At 38.6% G+C, this 15,355-nt stretch overlaps 6 protein-coding genes across 7 annotated transcripts; 4 read left to right on the plus strand and 2 right to left on the minus strand.

The window, feature by feature from the left end:
* Window positions 1-118: 118 nt before the first annotated feature.
* Window positions 119-770, minus strand: LOC6531641 (dynein light chain roadblock-type 2). The gene is made up of 3 exons (XM_002092402.4): window positions 649-770; window positions 508-586; window positions 119-439 (listed from the first exon to the last, which is right to left on the minus strand). Exons 1-3 carry the CDS (start codon window positions 649-651, stop codon window positions 228-230), a joined length of 294 nt encoding a protein of 97 aa, XP_002092438.1. The 5' UTR covers window positions 652-770; the 3' UTR covers window positions 119-227.
* A 91-nt stretch (window positions 771-861) lies between these two features.
* LOC6531642 (dynein light chain roadblock-type 1) lies at window positions 862-1,501 on the plus strand. The gene is made up of 2 exons (XM_002092403.3): window positions 862-1,045; window positions 1,104-1,501. The coding sequence occupies exons 1-2, from the start codon at window positions 1,022-1,024 to the stop codon at window positions 1,416-1,418; spliced, it is 339 nt and encodes a 112-aa protein (XP_002092439.3). The 5' UTR covers window positions 862-1,021; the 3' UTR covers window positions 1,419-1,501.
* LOC6531643 (acrosin) lies at window positions 1,447-3,922 on the minus strand. The gene is made up of 7 exons (XM_002092404.4): window positions 3,697-3,922; window positions 3,402-3,447; window positions 3,106-3,251; window positions 2,313-3,053; window positions 2,203-2,251; window positions 1,960-2,084; window positions 1,447-1,901 (listed from the first exon to the last, which is right to left on the minus strand). Exons 1-7 carry the CDS (start codon window positions 3,905-3,907, stop codon window positions 1,534-1,536), a joined length of 1,686 nt encoding a protein of 561 aa, XP_002092440.2. The 5' UTR covers window positions 3,908-3,922; the 3' UTR covers window positions 1,447-1,533.
* A 1,045-nt stretch (window positions 3,923-4,967) lies between these two features.
* Window positions 4,968-9,002, plus strand: LOC6531644 (probable G-protein coupled receptor Mth-like 3). Of its 2 annotated transcripts, XM_002092405.4 has the most exons (9): window positions 4,968-5,096; window positions 6,548-7,051; window positions 7,104-7,254; window positions 7,310-7,486; window positions 7,544-7,798; window positions 7,856-8,027; window positions 8,090-8,284; window positions 8,352-8,443; window positions 8,705-8,939. In XM_002092405.4, the coding sequence occupies exons 2-8, from the start codon at window positions 6,551-6,553 to the stop codon at window positions 8,434-8,436; spliced, it is 1,536 nt and encodes a 511-aa protein (XP_002092441.1). In that variant the 5' UTR covers window positions 4,968-5,096; window positions 6,548-6,550; the 3' UTR covers window positions 8,437-8,443; window positions 8,705-8,939. The 2 variants fall into 2 exon arrangements, with proteins under 2 accessions (XP_002092441.1, XP_015051452.1); XM_015195966.2 differs by lacking the exon at window positions 8,352-8,443 and having other exon boundaries at window positions 8,705-9,002.
* Window positions 9,003-10,093: 1,091 nt separating this feature from the next.
* Window positions 10,094-12,217, plus strand: LOC6531645 (probable G-protein coupled receptor Mth-like 4). The gene is made up of 7 exons (XM_002092406.3): window positions 10,094-10,621; window positions 10,674-10,824; window positions 10,880-11,056; window positions 11,114-11,368; window positions 11,426-11,597; window positions 11,664-11,858; window positions 11,934-12,217. Exons 1-7 carry the CDS (start codon window positions 10,121-10,123, stop codon window positions 12,049-12,051), a joined length of 1,569 nt encoding a protein of 522 aa, XP_002092442.1. The 5' UTR covers window positions 10,094-10,120; the 3' UTR covers window positions 12,052-12,217.
* Window positions 12,218-13,437: 1,220 nt separating this feature from the next.
* On the plus strand, window positions 13,438-15,287 carry LOC6531646 (probable G-protein coupled receptor Mth-like 3). The gene is made up of 6 exons (XM_039373219.1): window positions 13,438-13,954; window positions 14,007-14,157; window positions 14,213-14,674; window positions 14,731-14,902; window positions 14,971-15,159; window positions 15,229-15,287. The coding sequence occupies exons 1-6, from the start codon at window positions 13,454-13,456 to the stop codon at window positions 15,269-15,271; spliced, it is 1,518 nt and encodes a 505-aa protein (XP_039229153.1). The 5' UTR covers window positions 13,438-13,453; the 3' UTR covers window positions 15,272-15,287.
* The last annotated feature ends 68 nt before the right edge of the window (window positions 15,288-15,355 follow it).

Consider the following 15,355-nt stretch of genomic DNA (forward strand, 5'->3'; position numbering starts at 1 on the left):
AAAATGAATGACCCTGTTAATAGTTAAGTTGACTAACAGCTGAAAACACCCGAAGCTTACAGAGCCCAAAATGTTTACGTGATGTCATTTTATGCATAAATAATTTTACTGTATCAAGTACCATTTCATTACGTTATAATTTAACTTTCCTTTCATCCGCTGACAATTTGAATATATATATATGTATAAATGTGCAGTTAATTCAGCAACTGGTCCGACGCCCCCATTTAGTCGGTTGGATTTTGGATGACAATCAGGATGAAGTCCTTGTCGGGCGCCACCATGATCTCGTGCTTTTTGGATCGCACACGCAGGAATGTCATGTCGTTGGAAGGATCCAAGTCCCTTACCACACTTCGTGCCTTGTCCGCCAGCTGACTCATTAGTCCAGCATATTGAACGGTGGTGGTGTTGTCCAGCGTGGATTTGACCGGAATACCTGATTGGAAGGCGTTTGGAATTAGTTAGGTATCGTAGCACACATTGGATAGTACTTGGATCACCCACCTTCATTGTTGACCACAATTGTACCCACAACACCTTTGTGGCTCTGGATTCTCTTGAGTGTTTCCTCAACCTCCTGCGACTGTAAACCATAAATACACTTTAGTTTCTTGATGTTTTTGTGTATATACAACGCTTACTTACCATTTTTTCTTATAATTTTGTTGAAAACACGGCAGAAACCACCGTTACCTGCAGTTTAATAAAGAGTAAACTTTGTTTGTTCAATATTAGAGATGGACTGCCAGTGATGGCAAATAGTCCAATGATAATTTAACAGACCATAAAATACCAGATAAGTTAACAGGATAATATCGATATGTTTTCAATTTAAATCATTTTTATAACACAGAGCAACGGCAATAATTATATATATATATAAATAAATAGTAACTACTCATAACTGTTTAACCTGGCATATTGACCCATATAGCAACGTGCACCTTGGAAACCAAGGAAACAATGAAATCAGGTCAAAAATAGAAGTAGTGTTCTGTAATATTTCGAAAACCAGAAAATGTTTTTGGATACTCCACAAAAGGTAAAACCTGCAATACCCTGTTTAATTAAATTTATTCATTGTTTATTTTGGTAAAAAGTCACCACGAACCTTGCGATATGTGGAAAAAGCATTCGAACAGGTTAAATCGAAAAAAAATGTACAAGATGTAGTGATCCTCAACGATTCGGGACATCCGGTGATGAGTACGATGGCCCGAAACGATGCTGTGCAATTTTCAGGACCTTTTCAGGCTATTCGAGGAAGACTAGAACGTGGGATGAGTAATATAGATCCCACGGACGAACTGCTAATGATGAGAGTGCGCACAAGAACTAATGAGGTGCTCCTAGTGCCGGACTCCAAGATAACAATAATCGTAGTTCAGAACGCGCGCGATTACTTTGAAAAATGATTAATTATAAAGGATTTCTAAAGATAAGTTCTTATTTGTACGCTTACTTTATTATTGAGCTTAATACAAGTATAAGGCATCCATTCAAAGATTTGACGATGGAATTTTAAAACGTTTACAGCAAGGAACTTATCCAATTCGTGTGTCTCATAACATTTGTAAAAACGTGTATGCCTTCATTTGAAAAACTGAAAATGCCGAACAAAAGGTGGCGTTTCTGGTTATTTGCATACAGCTCTCCTGCCATAATGTAATCATGATTCTGTTGGAGATCACTTGTGTTGTTCGGTGGCTCTTCCACACAAACCTGGCTTTCATGGATCTCAAATCCCATATACCATGAGCATAGGTCGCGTTTCATGGGGTTGGCGACGAATTTTACATCCGACGTTTTGTTGAGTATATTAAATAAAGAATGAGATTCGGCCTTTAGCTGGTATTGTGCCGTTGTCAAAATGCAGATGGGCTTATATGGGTGGGTTTCTGTAAAGGAATAACACTTTTATTGAGGCTACGGCTATGATATGGGTATGCTACTTACTTATTGATCCAACAATTTTAAGTGCTGCTATGTCATTCTGGTAATCATTCGAAAAATTTGGGTGCTTTGACACCGAATCAATTTGGAAGATCGCACTTCTCGTTGGCTCCTCAACGACCACGTATCTGAAAATAATATGTTAGTGTTTTGTACAATTGTTTCCTATTAATTTGAAAAGGAATGAAAATAAACTATTATCTTATGTGCGGAAGAACAGGAAGCCGTATTTTTAAAACCACTTACAAAGAGGCGGCCACTTCGGGCAAGTCTGTGGCAGCAGTGATGATCAGTTCTAGGAAAAATATTCATATTTCATTAAAATTAAAACCGATTCGATTGTAAACTTCACTTACGGTCTGTTATGAACACACCCAGCGTAGTAAAACCAGGCCCATAAATGCTTAGCTGCGCGATCGGTGTCGAAATATTCGGACTGCAGTCATTATACAACATCGGAGGAAGTGACTGGGGATGTATCAACCGATGAGTCCTTTGAGGAATCGGTGGAGGATCCACAGAATACGGTGGATAATACACAGGAATCGGTGGAGGTTGCACAGGAATCGGTGGTGGATCCACAGCAATCGTTGGATAATACACAGGAATGGCTGGAGGATGGACAGGAATCGGTGGTTGAGCAAAGGGATTGCTCATGAAAGTCTCTTTTCTGCCGTTGTACTTCTGTGAAAGGTCATGGGTAGCTATTGTTGACTTGATCCAATCCACATAGCTGGTCACGTCGGTATACACCGCTACTCCATTGCATTCCGTCGTCCCTGCGCTTACGATTCCCAACTGAACCTCAACTTCCATGGGAGAATTTTTAAAACTTGTGGACAATGGACCCCCCGAATCGCCCCGACAGGTGTCTCCCCTTTCCTCTTCCCTTCCTGCGCAAATGTGTGCTGAACTCAGATTAACGATTAGTGTACTTTCACACACCTCTCGTTTGTACTGCGTTAGATCGACGGTCTGCAGGATGTCGCTCAATCTGCCCTCCTTAAGTCCCCAGCCAAAGGCTCTAAACGTTTTCAAGTTCTCCACTGCCGGCTTAATACTTTTATCCATAAAAATGCAAATTGGTTGAACTAGAGCTGTGAGGAAATGCATTGAATTGGCGCTAGGACGGTTAATTTGCATACGTACCGTTGTAGGTGATACTGTTCGATAGTTGAAGCAGCCCTATATCACTCTCGACTGTCCATTTATTGTAGTTAGGATTCACAATGGTATTTTCGACTGTATACACAGCGCTGGGGTTACTTATGTTGCGTGCCCCCAACCGAACGTACCTGTATTTGACAAATTCACATATGTATATAGTATCTTCAGTTATAAATGAATCGTAAGTATGAATCGCTGATAGATGATTTGAAAAATTGTGGCTTAAATATCTCTTTAAATTAATACACGCTATTACGACAACTTTGAACTTTACTTACAGTTGAGTTTGATTTTGCAAGCAATGAGCAGCGGTTAGCACAAAACCTAAAAAAAATATGTAGATCATTATATGGTGAAAGCGAAAACATTATGGTCGATATTCACGACTACTAGATACCCAATACACAGCTAGGAAACAGAGATGGAGAAATGCAAGCAGCAAAGTGAATGGTTTAGCAAGCAGCAGTAAACATTTAGTTAACTCTAAATAATTTTCTTTTTAATTTCGCCATTCATTAAGAGAAAACGTTCGCATATGTACATATGTATGAAAATGTATAAAAAAACACTAACGTTTATGTATAATTGTGCCACCGCATTGCAAATATGTTGAATTGAATATGGCTGCCATCCAGACAGAATATTTCGCGTTTGCATCTTCACCACCGTTAATTTTGGCAGTGGGTGCCATTCCACAAGGATATTCTAAAAACTTGGAGTTTACATTTTCTGTAAAAAACACAGTTAACAATGTTAACAAAGCAACCGAGACCAACGACCGCATTTCTCAATAGGCAATGAGCGACTAAAGACATAATATTTCAGAATGTTTCTTATCAGCAAACAAAGCTTGAGTATCAAAAGATGCATTAATCGTTGAGAATAATGAATTTTCTCTTTCGTATTAATTAAATTAGATTAAAATATCTAATGCTTAACTTATGTGTAAAATTTTTTTTAATATTTATCTGCGATTGGGTTTTGCAAAATCTGAGTATCTAGTAGTCGAGGCGTTTTGTTTCATACCTCTGAACACAGTGACTCACAGCGAACTTTTTTTGACAAGTGAAGACAATAGAGAGTGCTATAGTGGAGCTACTCGATCATTAGATAATTCAGCTGACTTGGACTGTAAAATAATAAAATAAAATAAAAATAAATTTGAAGCATTACAATATAATCTTTAGCGTTCCTAGAATGCATGTTTAATATTAACTCTCTTTTTTATATACACATGTACATACACAGACGCAAATGGGCAGATCGACTCGGATGGTGTTCCTGATAAAAAATATACATATATACATATAGCGTTTCCAAAACGCTTTCCTTAACGGGTTACTCTTTTTTCTAAGAATCTGGATGGTACACTTTTAATCTACGAGTACCCAGTATATTAATCCAAACTGTCTCATAATCCAAGATTAAAATTCCAAAATTTGTATTAAGATTTACATATACATATGTATGTATTTTGATTTCAACATTGATAACTGCTTTCAGTAGTACATTGTTTTATGAAGATGCAATTGTTACTAATAAACATTTTGTGCTGATAACGCTAGGAGTATGATATGAGTCATTTACGTGTATGAGTAAAATTGGTTGGAAAACCTTTAGTGAACTATGGGACTAAAAATTCATTTACTGAAATGAACAGAGTTTATTTTTGTATTTCATATATCTATAATAATATTTTATTCGGGTACAATTTTGTGTGCAGGTATACAAGGTAACCATTAGAATCATAGTACCTTGCGCGTACTAGAGTATTAATGGCAACATTTCCATTTGGAGAATTCAAATGAACTCATACATGCGTAACCTACGAATTTCGAAGGCTAGTCTCTTTTTCGGCGTGGAACGGATCAGTCGGCAAAGAAACGCCCTGCGGATCTACACACTTGTATCTTTTATTCAAAACTTTACGTGTTATCGGTATTTATATTTGTCGCAGCAACTCAGTTCTTGGTGTAAGTGGTTAATCTTTATTCGATTTTTTAAACAATAATATTATTATCAAGTCAGAAATATATTTGAAACCACGTTTTGTGTTTAAGAGAGAGTGAAAGATTGTTCGCTTCTAACACATATAAGAATTCGCACATATGTATGTATGTACATATGTTGGAATGAAATGTTGGTGTTGTTTTGAAGTTAAATTTCCAGTCGCATCATGCATACAAACATACATTTGCACATGGCTGTGTCCAGGCATCAATTAAACATTAATAAAAAGCCGAAATGTATGTATGTAAGTAACATGTCAGATAGATTTTGGCAGAGAGAAGTGAAACAGAGAGTGTACATATGTACATATCAACTAGATTTTGGCAGAGAGAAATAAAACAAATAAAACAGAGAACAGGTGCCTTTCGCAAGTCGAAGCAAATATACCCTTTCAGTTAATATATGTATGTTCGAGAAAAAAAATTGTACCGAAAAATAACAGTCAATGATCTTTTCTGTTATTTTCAATTAATTTTTCGACTCTGCCTAGGACGGCTATATACTAGACATAGTCGTCCGATTTTGATCAAACTAAAATCAAAGATCTTTGAATACCAAATAAGAACATTCTATGATGAAAAGCGATGAAGGTTAATTTTTCTTTTTACTCTTGATTATTCCTATGGCAGCTAAATCATATAGTGGTGCGATCAGTCAGTCGAGTTTCGGCGTATTTACTACTTGCAATTACTTAACGAAAGTTGTTTGCATATATGTATGTTACATAATAAATATGTAGCTCAAAAACTGAGAGACGAACTTTAGTAGAAACGGAAGTTGTGGTACACGGACATCACAAATCGAGAAATGGACGGCTAGTGGTCCTTATCAAGAACATACATATGTAAACGCATACTTTTTTATATTACATACTTTTAAGTGAATCTATGATACCATTTTACTTTACAAGTAAAGAGTATAAAAAGATAAAAAGTAGAAAATTAATATTAATATCAAGTGTTATCTTAATTAAGCTTCCACATGACAAAATTGCACACGTTCCACATTTCAACAAAATTTAGTGTGCCAATTTCTAAGAAATCCAAATGAAATTTTACTGTCAAGTTCCAAGAACTGTAGTGCCTAAGTGTATAACAACACACAAGCAAACACATTTTGCGTATTCAATTCGCAAAAAAATGGAAAGCAGCGGATGTTTATTAAACATACAAAAAAATAATAGATGGGTGGATTCTTAGCCGCTATCGAATCTAAATTTTAATGTCTTTTTTTCTGCATGCTTCCTAATAAAAAGCCACACCATTAGCATTATCCAGAAATACGTACATATGTACATATGTATGTATGTATGTACATGTACTTTGCTTTTAGTTCAATGGCATATTGTCCATGTCATATTATATGTCTCTACAAATTTAAAGATAAATTCATCAAATGATTTTTTCTTTTTCAGAAAATGCGAATAGTTACTGGGTCGTTCATCGCATTTGTTTTGCTGATGATGCAAAATTCAAGTGCCGAAATTCCCGGTTGCGACTTCTACGACACCGTGGATATTTCAAAAGCGCAAAGGTTCTCGAACGGATCGTACCTATATGAAGGCTTGCTGATCCCCGCCCATTTGACTGCTGAATATGACTTCAAGCTCCTGCCCGACGACTCAAGGGAGAAAGTGGCGAGCCACGTAAGAGGATGTGCCTGCCAACTAAGACCCTGCATCAGGTTCTGCTGCCCTCAGTACCACAAGATGAAAAAGGGCCAGTGCTACGGCGACATGTCAAAGGACGAGTTGGACAGGCACGATCCCTTCGTGAACGTGACGCTCAGCGACGGGTCGGTGGTGAAGAGGCACTTCAAGGAGGACATAATCGTGCAGTCGGATCTGGCCAAGCCAGGATGTTCCAGGATGTACTTTCTGAATCACGAAATGCCAGGCAACGGCTTCTCTCTGTTTGAGGTAAGCTGCTGTGTTTCTGTCTTATCGGAAGAGTAATATTGAATTTCCGTAGAATGGATCTCTTCTGCGTCACTGGGACAACGTGGTCTTGCCCAAGCGGGAGTACTGCGTCCAGCATCTTTCGTTCAAGGATAATAGTACCCGCATTGCGCCCCACTTTTGCCCGCTTTCATCTGAGCCTTCCAAAACGTGGAAGACCGTTGGTAATTTTAAATCCTTGTTTGGCCTGTTTTTTAGCTTAATTTCCTATTTCCACAGCGATAGTGCTATCCCTAATATGCATAGTCTTAACGATCATCGTATATCTCTACGTCAAGGAGCTTCGCAATCTAGTCGGCCAGTGTTTCATCTGCTACTTGGCCTCCCTGTTCCTGGGCTACCTATTCCTGGTACTAAACGTGTGGAATTACTCATCCGGATTCTGCGTTACCGCAGGTTTGTAAATCAAGGATCACTAATTTGACATTCTGATATCATCATCATCATCATCAGGGTTCCTGGGCTACTTCTCCGTCATTGCTGCGTTCTTTTGGCTTTCTGTCATCAGTCTTACCCTTTGGAATACATTCAGCGGCAACTCCAGCTGGTTGAACGGATATCTGCCAGAAAATCGTTTTCAAACTTACAACTTGTACGCGTGGGGCATGGCCCTCCTCCTGACCGGAATAACCTTTATAGCTGACCAGGTGGTTAAGGACGAGAAGTTGAAACCCCGCGTGGGCGTCGGCAGAAATTGTTGGATCTATAGTGAGTTACTATTCCTATAATTACAATTGCAATGTAACTCCTTCTTGTAATCAACAGCTGGGGATATGAGTGTCATGATCTACTTCTATGGTCCGATGCTACTGATAATCATCTTTAACATTGTAATGTTCGTCCTGACGGCTATTCGTCTAATAAAAGTGAAGAAGGAAGCCCAAAACTTTACTCAACAGCGAACAACAACCCAAAGGCTCAACTTGGACAAACAGACGTAAAGATTTTAAAATAATCCAAAATTTTACATAATTCAATTATTTTCATAATCTTTTAAAGTTACGCCCTATTCCTGCGACTGTTCATCATCATGGGCTTGTCGTGGAGCTTGGAAATAATCTCGTTTTTGTTGAGCAAAAATCAAGCTTGGGCGAACGCTTTTATAGTGGCTGACTACTTCAATTGGTCGCAGGGTACCGTCATCTTTGTACTCTTTATTCTAATGCCACGAACTCTGAAACTGCTTAAGCAGCGGTAAGTAATCGGTTCTTTCATTAGAGGTTCAAATTATCAGGTTCTATCATTGCCTCTGGCTGAGCAGGATTCAGGGTACGAGTGATGAAGTCGGCGCCAGTGATGAACAAATCTCACTTCAGAATACGAAAATTGACCCCAGTGGTTTTTAATATATGGGTAATATAAAAATGCAGTTTATCAGATCAATTGGTGTTGGAAACCCATAGTTTTGTACCCCTAACAGGCAGCAAAATGATCATTAATTAAAAAGTCTTTGCTTGTTTATTATGGCTCATAAAACTTGGGCTACGCATGTTTGCTACTTATCACCTCTAAAATTACTGCACGGTGATTGTCTGGGCATTAATTAAATGTTGCATGTGTTTGTCCATTTAGTCATTATCTTTCTTAATAATATTTTATTCTAATCTATTCTAGACGTGTCATGAATAAGAGGATATACGGATGTTATGGACAAGAATACTCGGCATTTATCCACTGGCCTATAGCAAAAGGAAGGAATATCAGAAACATTCGTTTTGGAGTAGCACCTACACTCACTTGTAGTATTAATTTACTTCTAAAGTTAATTAATTAACTAAGCACAGAAAAAGGATCAAAAAAACTACAAATAATTATATTATGAATCATTTTGACTTCGGTTGTTAAACAACGATTCACACAATTTTTCGTCTGAATAGAGTTTCCAGTGACTTACATATTTTAATATTTTAAATGTTAATAATAAAAGTAATTACCTGCAATCGGGCTGATTTAATTGACGGGAAACTATATTCCCGCTTAAAATTATTTTAAATAAAATTAATTTATCACGCATATTATTTAAACATAATTTGTTGCCTAATATATAATAATATCTATATGCCAACATAAACAGTTAGCAACAAGAGAGAACGCTATAGTCGAGTTCCCCGACTATCTGATACCCGTTACTCAGCTAGTGTAAGTGCGAAGGACAGTTTTTGGTGGTTTGTGGGCGTGGCCAAAAGTTTTTTGGCAAATAGATAGAAATTTACAAGACTAATACAAAAATGAAAAAATATCAAAACATTTTGCAAAAGTATGGGCGTGGCAGCTTTGGGCGGTTTGTGGGCGTTAGAGTGGGCGTGGCCAAAAGTTTTTTGGCAAATAGATAGAAATTTACAAGACTAATACAAATATGAAAAATTATCATAACATTTTTTAAAAGTGTGGGCGTGGCAGCTTTGGGCGATTTGTGGGCGTTAGAGTGGGCGTGGCAAAAAGTTTTTTTGCAAATCGATAGAAATTTACAAGACCAATACAAAAATGAAAAAATATTAAAACATTTTTCAAAAGTCTGGGCGTGGCAATTTGTGGGCGTGACAACGTTCTGAAGCAAACTTGCATAACATTCATATCATAAGCGCGGACGCGTCCAGTTCGCATCGGCTAGTGAACCTGATCAAGTATATACATATGTATTATACTAGATCGGAAGTGCTTCCTTTTACGTGTTACAAATGGGTATACTAAATTCGCGACCCGCATAATTTCAAAAAATGTATTTGCTTTGGCTCCGTACATTAAGCTTATTCATATTCTGTGACAACAAATTGTTGAATTTAGTTGTAATATTATTAAGCTGATAAGTAAACTATGATAAATAAAAAATTACTCAGAATGTTATAGCATGACACAATTTTTGAATTTCGGTGGCTTCAAGTAAATAGTTCCGTTTTGACTTTCGCGGAGATCACTTTGCTGCTTTCTTACAGAAGTCAAAGCTTTCTTGTAAACGTTGACATTAAAGTTAGTTTATAGCATATTTAATTTAAAATGAGTAGAGTATCATTTAAGTTTCCTTTGCAGAAAATGCGAATCATAGATGTATTGTTAATCGCAGTTATTTTGCTGATGATGCAAAATTCAAGTGCCGAAATTCCCGGTTGCGACTTCTACGACACCGTGGATATTTCAAAAGCGCAAAGGTTCTCGAACGGATCGTACCTATATGAAGGCTTGCTGATCCCCGCCCATTTGACTGCTGAATATGACTTCAAGCTCCTGCCCGACGACTCAAGGGAGAAAGTGGCGAGCCACGTAAGAGGATGTGCCTGCCAACTAAGACCCTGCATCAGGTTCTGCTGCCCTCAGTACCACAAGATGAAAAAGGGCCAGTGCTACGGCGACATGTCAAAGGACGAGTTGGACAGGCACGATCCCTTCGTGAACGTGACGCTCAGCGACGGGTCGGTGGTGAAGAGGCACTTCAAAGAGGACATAATCGTGCAGTCGGATCTGGCCAAGCCAGGATGTTCCAGGATGTACTTTCTGAATCACGAAATGCCAGGCAACGGCTTCTCTCTGTTTGAGGTAAGCTGCTGTGTTTCTGTCTTATCGGAAGAGTAATATTGAATTTCCGTAGAATGGATCTCTTCTGCGTCACTGGGACAACGTGGTGTTGCCCAAGCGGGAGTACTGCGTCCAGCATCTTTCGTTCAAGGATAATAGTACCCGCATTGCGCCCCACTTTTGTCCGCTTTCATCTGAGGCTTCCAAACCATGGAAGACAGTTGGTATGTTGAAATCCCTGTTTGGCCTGTTTCTTAGTTTAATGACCTATATCCACAGCGATAGTGCTATCCCAAATATGCATAGTCTTAACGATCAGCGTATATCTCTACGTCAAGGAGCTTCGCAATCTAGTCAACCAGTGTTTCATCTGCTACTTGGCCTCCCTGTTCCTGGGCTACCTATTCCTGGTACTAAACGTGTGGAATTACTCATCCGGATTCTGCGTTACCGCAGGTTTGTAAATCAAGGATCACTAATTTGACATTCTGATATCATCATCATCATCATCAGGGTTCCTGGGCTACTTCTCCGTCATGGCCGCTTTCTTTTGGCTTTCCGTTATTAGTTTAACCAACTGGATTAGGCTCAGTGGAACCTCAAACCGGTTGAAACGTATTTTGCAAGATAATGGGTTCCAAACTTACAACTTATACGCGTGGGGCATGGCCCTCCTCCTGACCGGAATAACCTTTATAGCTGACCAGGTGGTTAAGGACGAGAAGTTGAAACCCCGCGTGGGCGTCGGCAGAAATTGTTGGATCTATAGTGAGTTACTATTCCTACAATTACAATTGCGATGTAACTCCTTCTTGTAATCAACAGCTGGGGATATTAGTGTCATGATCTACTTCTATGGTCCGATGCTACTAATAATCATCTTTAACATTGTAATGTTCGTCTTGACGGCGATTCCCATATTTAGGCTAAAGAAGAGTCTGAATTCCTTCCCCCAACAGAAACAAATGAAACGAAAGCAAAACTCGGACTCACAACAGTAATGATTATACATTATTAGATAATAACTATAATATAAAGGTGCACTTTTTGTTATCTATTACAGGTTTACCCTATTTCTGCGACTTTTCATTATTATGGGTTTGTCGTGGAGCCTGGAAATAATCTCGTATTCGTTGAACACAAAGATAGCTTGGGCGACAGCGCTTTTGGTGGCTGATTACACTAACTGGTCCCAGGGTACCATCATATTTGTGCTTTTTATTTGTAAACCGACAACTGTAAAACTTATAATACGAGGGTAAGTAATCTATGAGGAATAATAATGAAATTCGATCATCTCATACTTATGAATAACTTTATTGAATAACTGTAGGCCACAACGAGATCCCCAAGTGAGTCACCATCACCATAACGCGAGATCAAAAGCATCTCGACATAATTACAGTGAAACTGCTTGCGAAGGCACGATTGTGGATCCAAACGGAGCGTAGATTTTATTGGATATCGTAGATGCGGAGTCGCTTTCACCTAAAATTTAAGGATTTCCACAACGTCTATCATTGTTAAGTTAATGTTGTTTGTTTCAATTGAAAATGGTCGCTTCCAGTTTAATATGCCAATGTAAAGATGTTACAAATAAATAGAATCGCCGACACCCCAAAATTAAAAATTCTCTTTCTTGTGTTCTCCGAGCCACAAATTAAAAACATCCTATAAGAGAGCAACTTGGTCCGCTCCTTTTTAGCTTTTTTATTTTATCTTGGTGTTCTTCTGGATCCTAAACTTAACCCGAATTGGTTAGTCGGCAAAATGATGTATTGATGGTCTGGGAATGATGTATTTTGATGAAGTTGGGATGTTGGTTAAAGAATTTTCTTTGGAACTCCGAGTGATAAGTCAAGAGGGTGCCACTCTTAAGCAGGCGAAGTTGATTTGTGGAGTCCAGCATAATGACAGTTAATGCTCGTTTTGTTGTTGGTGTAAGAGGTTGGGTAAAATAAGTAAAACAGGGAATGTACATACATACATGCATATAAATCTACACAGACATCGAAATTTAATTCCGACAAAATTTAGTGTGCAAATTTCTAAGAAAACTAAATGTATTTCTACAGTCAAGTTCCAAGAAGTGTAGTGCGTAACTGTATAACAAAAAAAAAGCACATAAAAAACAAGCAGATACTGTACATTTAATTCGCAAAAATATGCAAATTTGGACGCTCCAAACAAAAAAAAAAACCACACCATCTTAACGAATTTGAAGAAAAATTCATCAAATTGTTTTTTCTTTTGCAGAATCTATCTCCATGCCAAATACTGTTAGAATTGTAGGGTTACCACCGATAGCTGCTCAGTAACGGGGTATCATATAGTCAAGTAATTTCTTGTTCTCCCCTTTCATCGCTTATATCGATGATTGATTCTTTGCGTTTGTCGTTCCTTTTTATCCTTCTGTATGTATTTCTGTAATTCCGGACCGCTAAGCATTAAGACGACATACGATTTTACAGGGTATACACTTATGCACGTCCTCTTAAAAAGATAAATCACTGCCTGCATAATTTCTAAAAATGTATTTGCTTTGGCTCAGTACATTATGCTTATTCATATTCCGTGACAACAAATTGTTGAATTTAGTTGTAATATTATTAAGCTGATAGTAATACTATATTTTTTGAAAAAATTACTTAGAAAGTTATAGAATGTTTTCGCTGGTATTAAGTAAATAGTTCCGTTTTGACTTTCGCGGAGATCATTTTGCTGCTTTCTTACAGAAGTCAAAGCTTTCTTGTAAACGTGGACATTAAAGTTAGTTTATCACCGTAGATACTTATAGGATAGCATATTTAATTTAAAATGAGTAGAGTATCATTTTAGTTTCCTTTGCAGAAAATGCGAATCATAGATGTATTGTTAACCGCAGTTATTTTGCTGATGATGCAAAATTCAAGTGCCGAAATTCCCGGTTGCGACTTCTACGACACCGTGGATATTTCAAAAGCGCAAAGGTTCTCGAACGGATCGTACCTATATGAAGGCTTGCTGATCCCCGCCCATTTGACTGCTGAATACGACTTCAAGCTCCTGCCCGACGACTCAAGGGAGAAAGTGGCGAGCCACGTAAGAGGATGTGCCTGTCAACTAAGACCCTGCATCAGGTTCTGCTGCCCTCAGTACCACAAGATGAAAAAGGGCCAGTGCTACGGCGACATGTCAAAGGACGAGTTGGACAGGCACGATCCCTTCGTGAACGTGTCGCTCAGCGACGGGTCGGTGGTGAAGAGGCACTTCAAGGAGGACATAATCGTGCAGTCGGATCTGGCCAAGCCCGGGTGTCCCCGGATGTACTATCTGAATCAAGAAATGCCAGGCAACGGCTTCACTTTGTTTGAGGTAAGCTGCTGTGTTTCTGTCTTATCGGAAGAGTAATATTGAATTTCCGTAGAATGGAACTCTTCTGCGTCACTGGGACAACGTGGCGTTGACCAAGCGGGAGTACTGCGTCCAGCATCTTTCATTCAGGGATAATAGTACCCGAATTGCGCCTCACTTTTGCCCGATTTCATTTGAACCTTCCAAACCATGGAAGACAGTTGGTATGTTGAAATCCCTGTTTGGTCTGTTTCTTAGTTTAAATACCTATATCCACAGCGTTAGTGCTATCCCAAATATGCATAGTCTTAACGATCAGCGTATATCTCTACGTCAAGGAGCTTCGCAATCTAGTCGGCAAGTGTTTCATCTGCTACTTGACCTCCCTGTTCCTGGGCTTCCTTCTCCTGATAGTTAACGTGTGGAATTACTTCAACGGATTTTGCCCTACGGCAGGTTTGCTGATGGAGATATCATTATCATCAAGGTTACTGGGCTACTTCTTCGTCATGGCAGCGTTTTTTTGGCTTTCCGTTATTAGTTTCAACTGCTGGATTACGTTCAGTGGGTCCTTTAACTGGTTAAATCGTTTCTTGCCAGAAAATCGGTTCCTATATTACAACTTATACGCCTGGGGCATGGCGGTACTCCTGACCGTAATCACTATTATAGCTTACGAGGTGGTTAAGGACGAGAGGTTAAGACCCGCCCTGCCCTTCGGCAAAAGTTGTTGGATCCTTGGTGGGTTACCATTCCTATAAATGCAATTGCGATGTAACTCTTCTTGTAACCAACAGATAAGAAAATGAGTGTGATGATCTACTTCTATGGTCCGATGCTACTGATAATTGTCTTTAACATTGTAATGTTCGTCCTGACGGCGATTCCCATATTGAGGGTAAAGAAGAATGTGAAGTCCTTCGCCCAACAGCTAGAATCGAAAGAAAAGCTAAACTCGGACTCACAACAGTAATAATTATACATTATTAGATAATAACTATAAGGTATGAAGGTGCACTTTTTGTAATCTTTTATAGGTTTACCGTATGCCTGCGACTTTCCATTATTATGGGTTTGTCGTGGAGCTTGGAAATAATCTCGTTTTTGTTGGACAAAAACGAGGCTTGGGGCAGGGTTTTTTTGGTGGCTGATTATTATAACTGGTATCAGGGTACCGTCATATTTGTGCTCTTTATTTTAAAACCGAGGATTCTTAAACTTATTATGTAAGTAATCTATTACAAATAATCATGAAATTCGATCATCTCGTATTTATAAATAATCTTTTGTTGTAGGGGACAACGAAAACCCCAATGGAGTCACCATAACAGAAGATAAAAAAACTGCTCGACATAATTTAAGTGAGACTGCTTGCGAAGGAATTGTTGCGTATGGAAACGGAGCGCATCTTTAATTGGAGAT

Source organism: Drosophila yakuba, chromosome 2R (assembly GCF_016746365.2).
Source record: "Drosophila yakuba strain Tai18E2 chromosome 2R, Prin_Dyak_Tai18E2_2.1, whole genome shotgun sequence".
Lineage (NCBI taxonomy): Eukaryota > Metazoa > Arthropoda > Insecta > Diptera > Drosophilidae > Drosophila > Drosophila yakuba.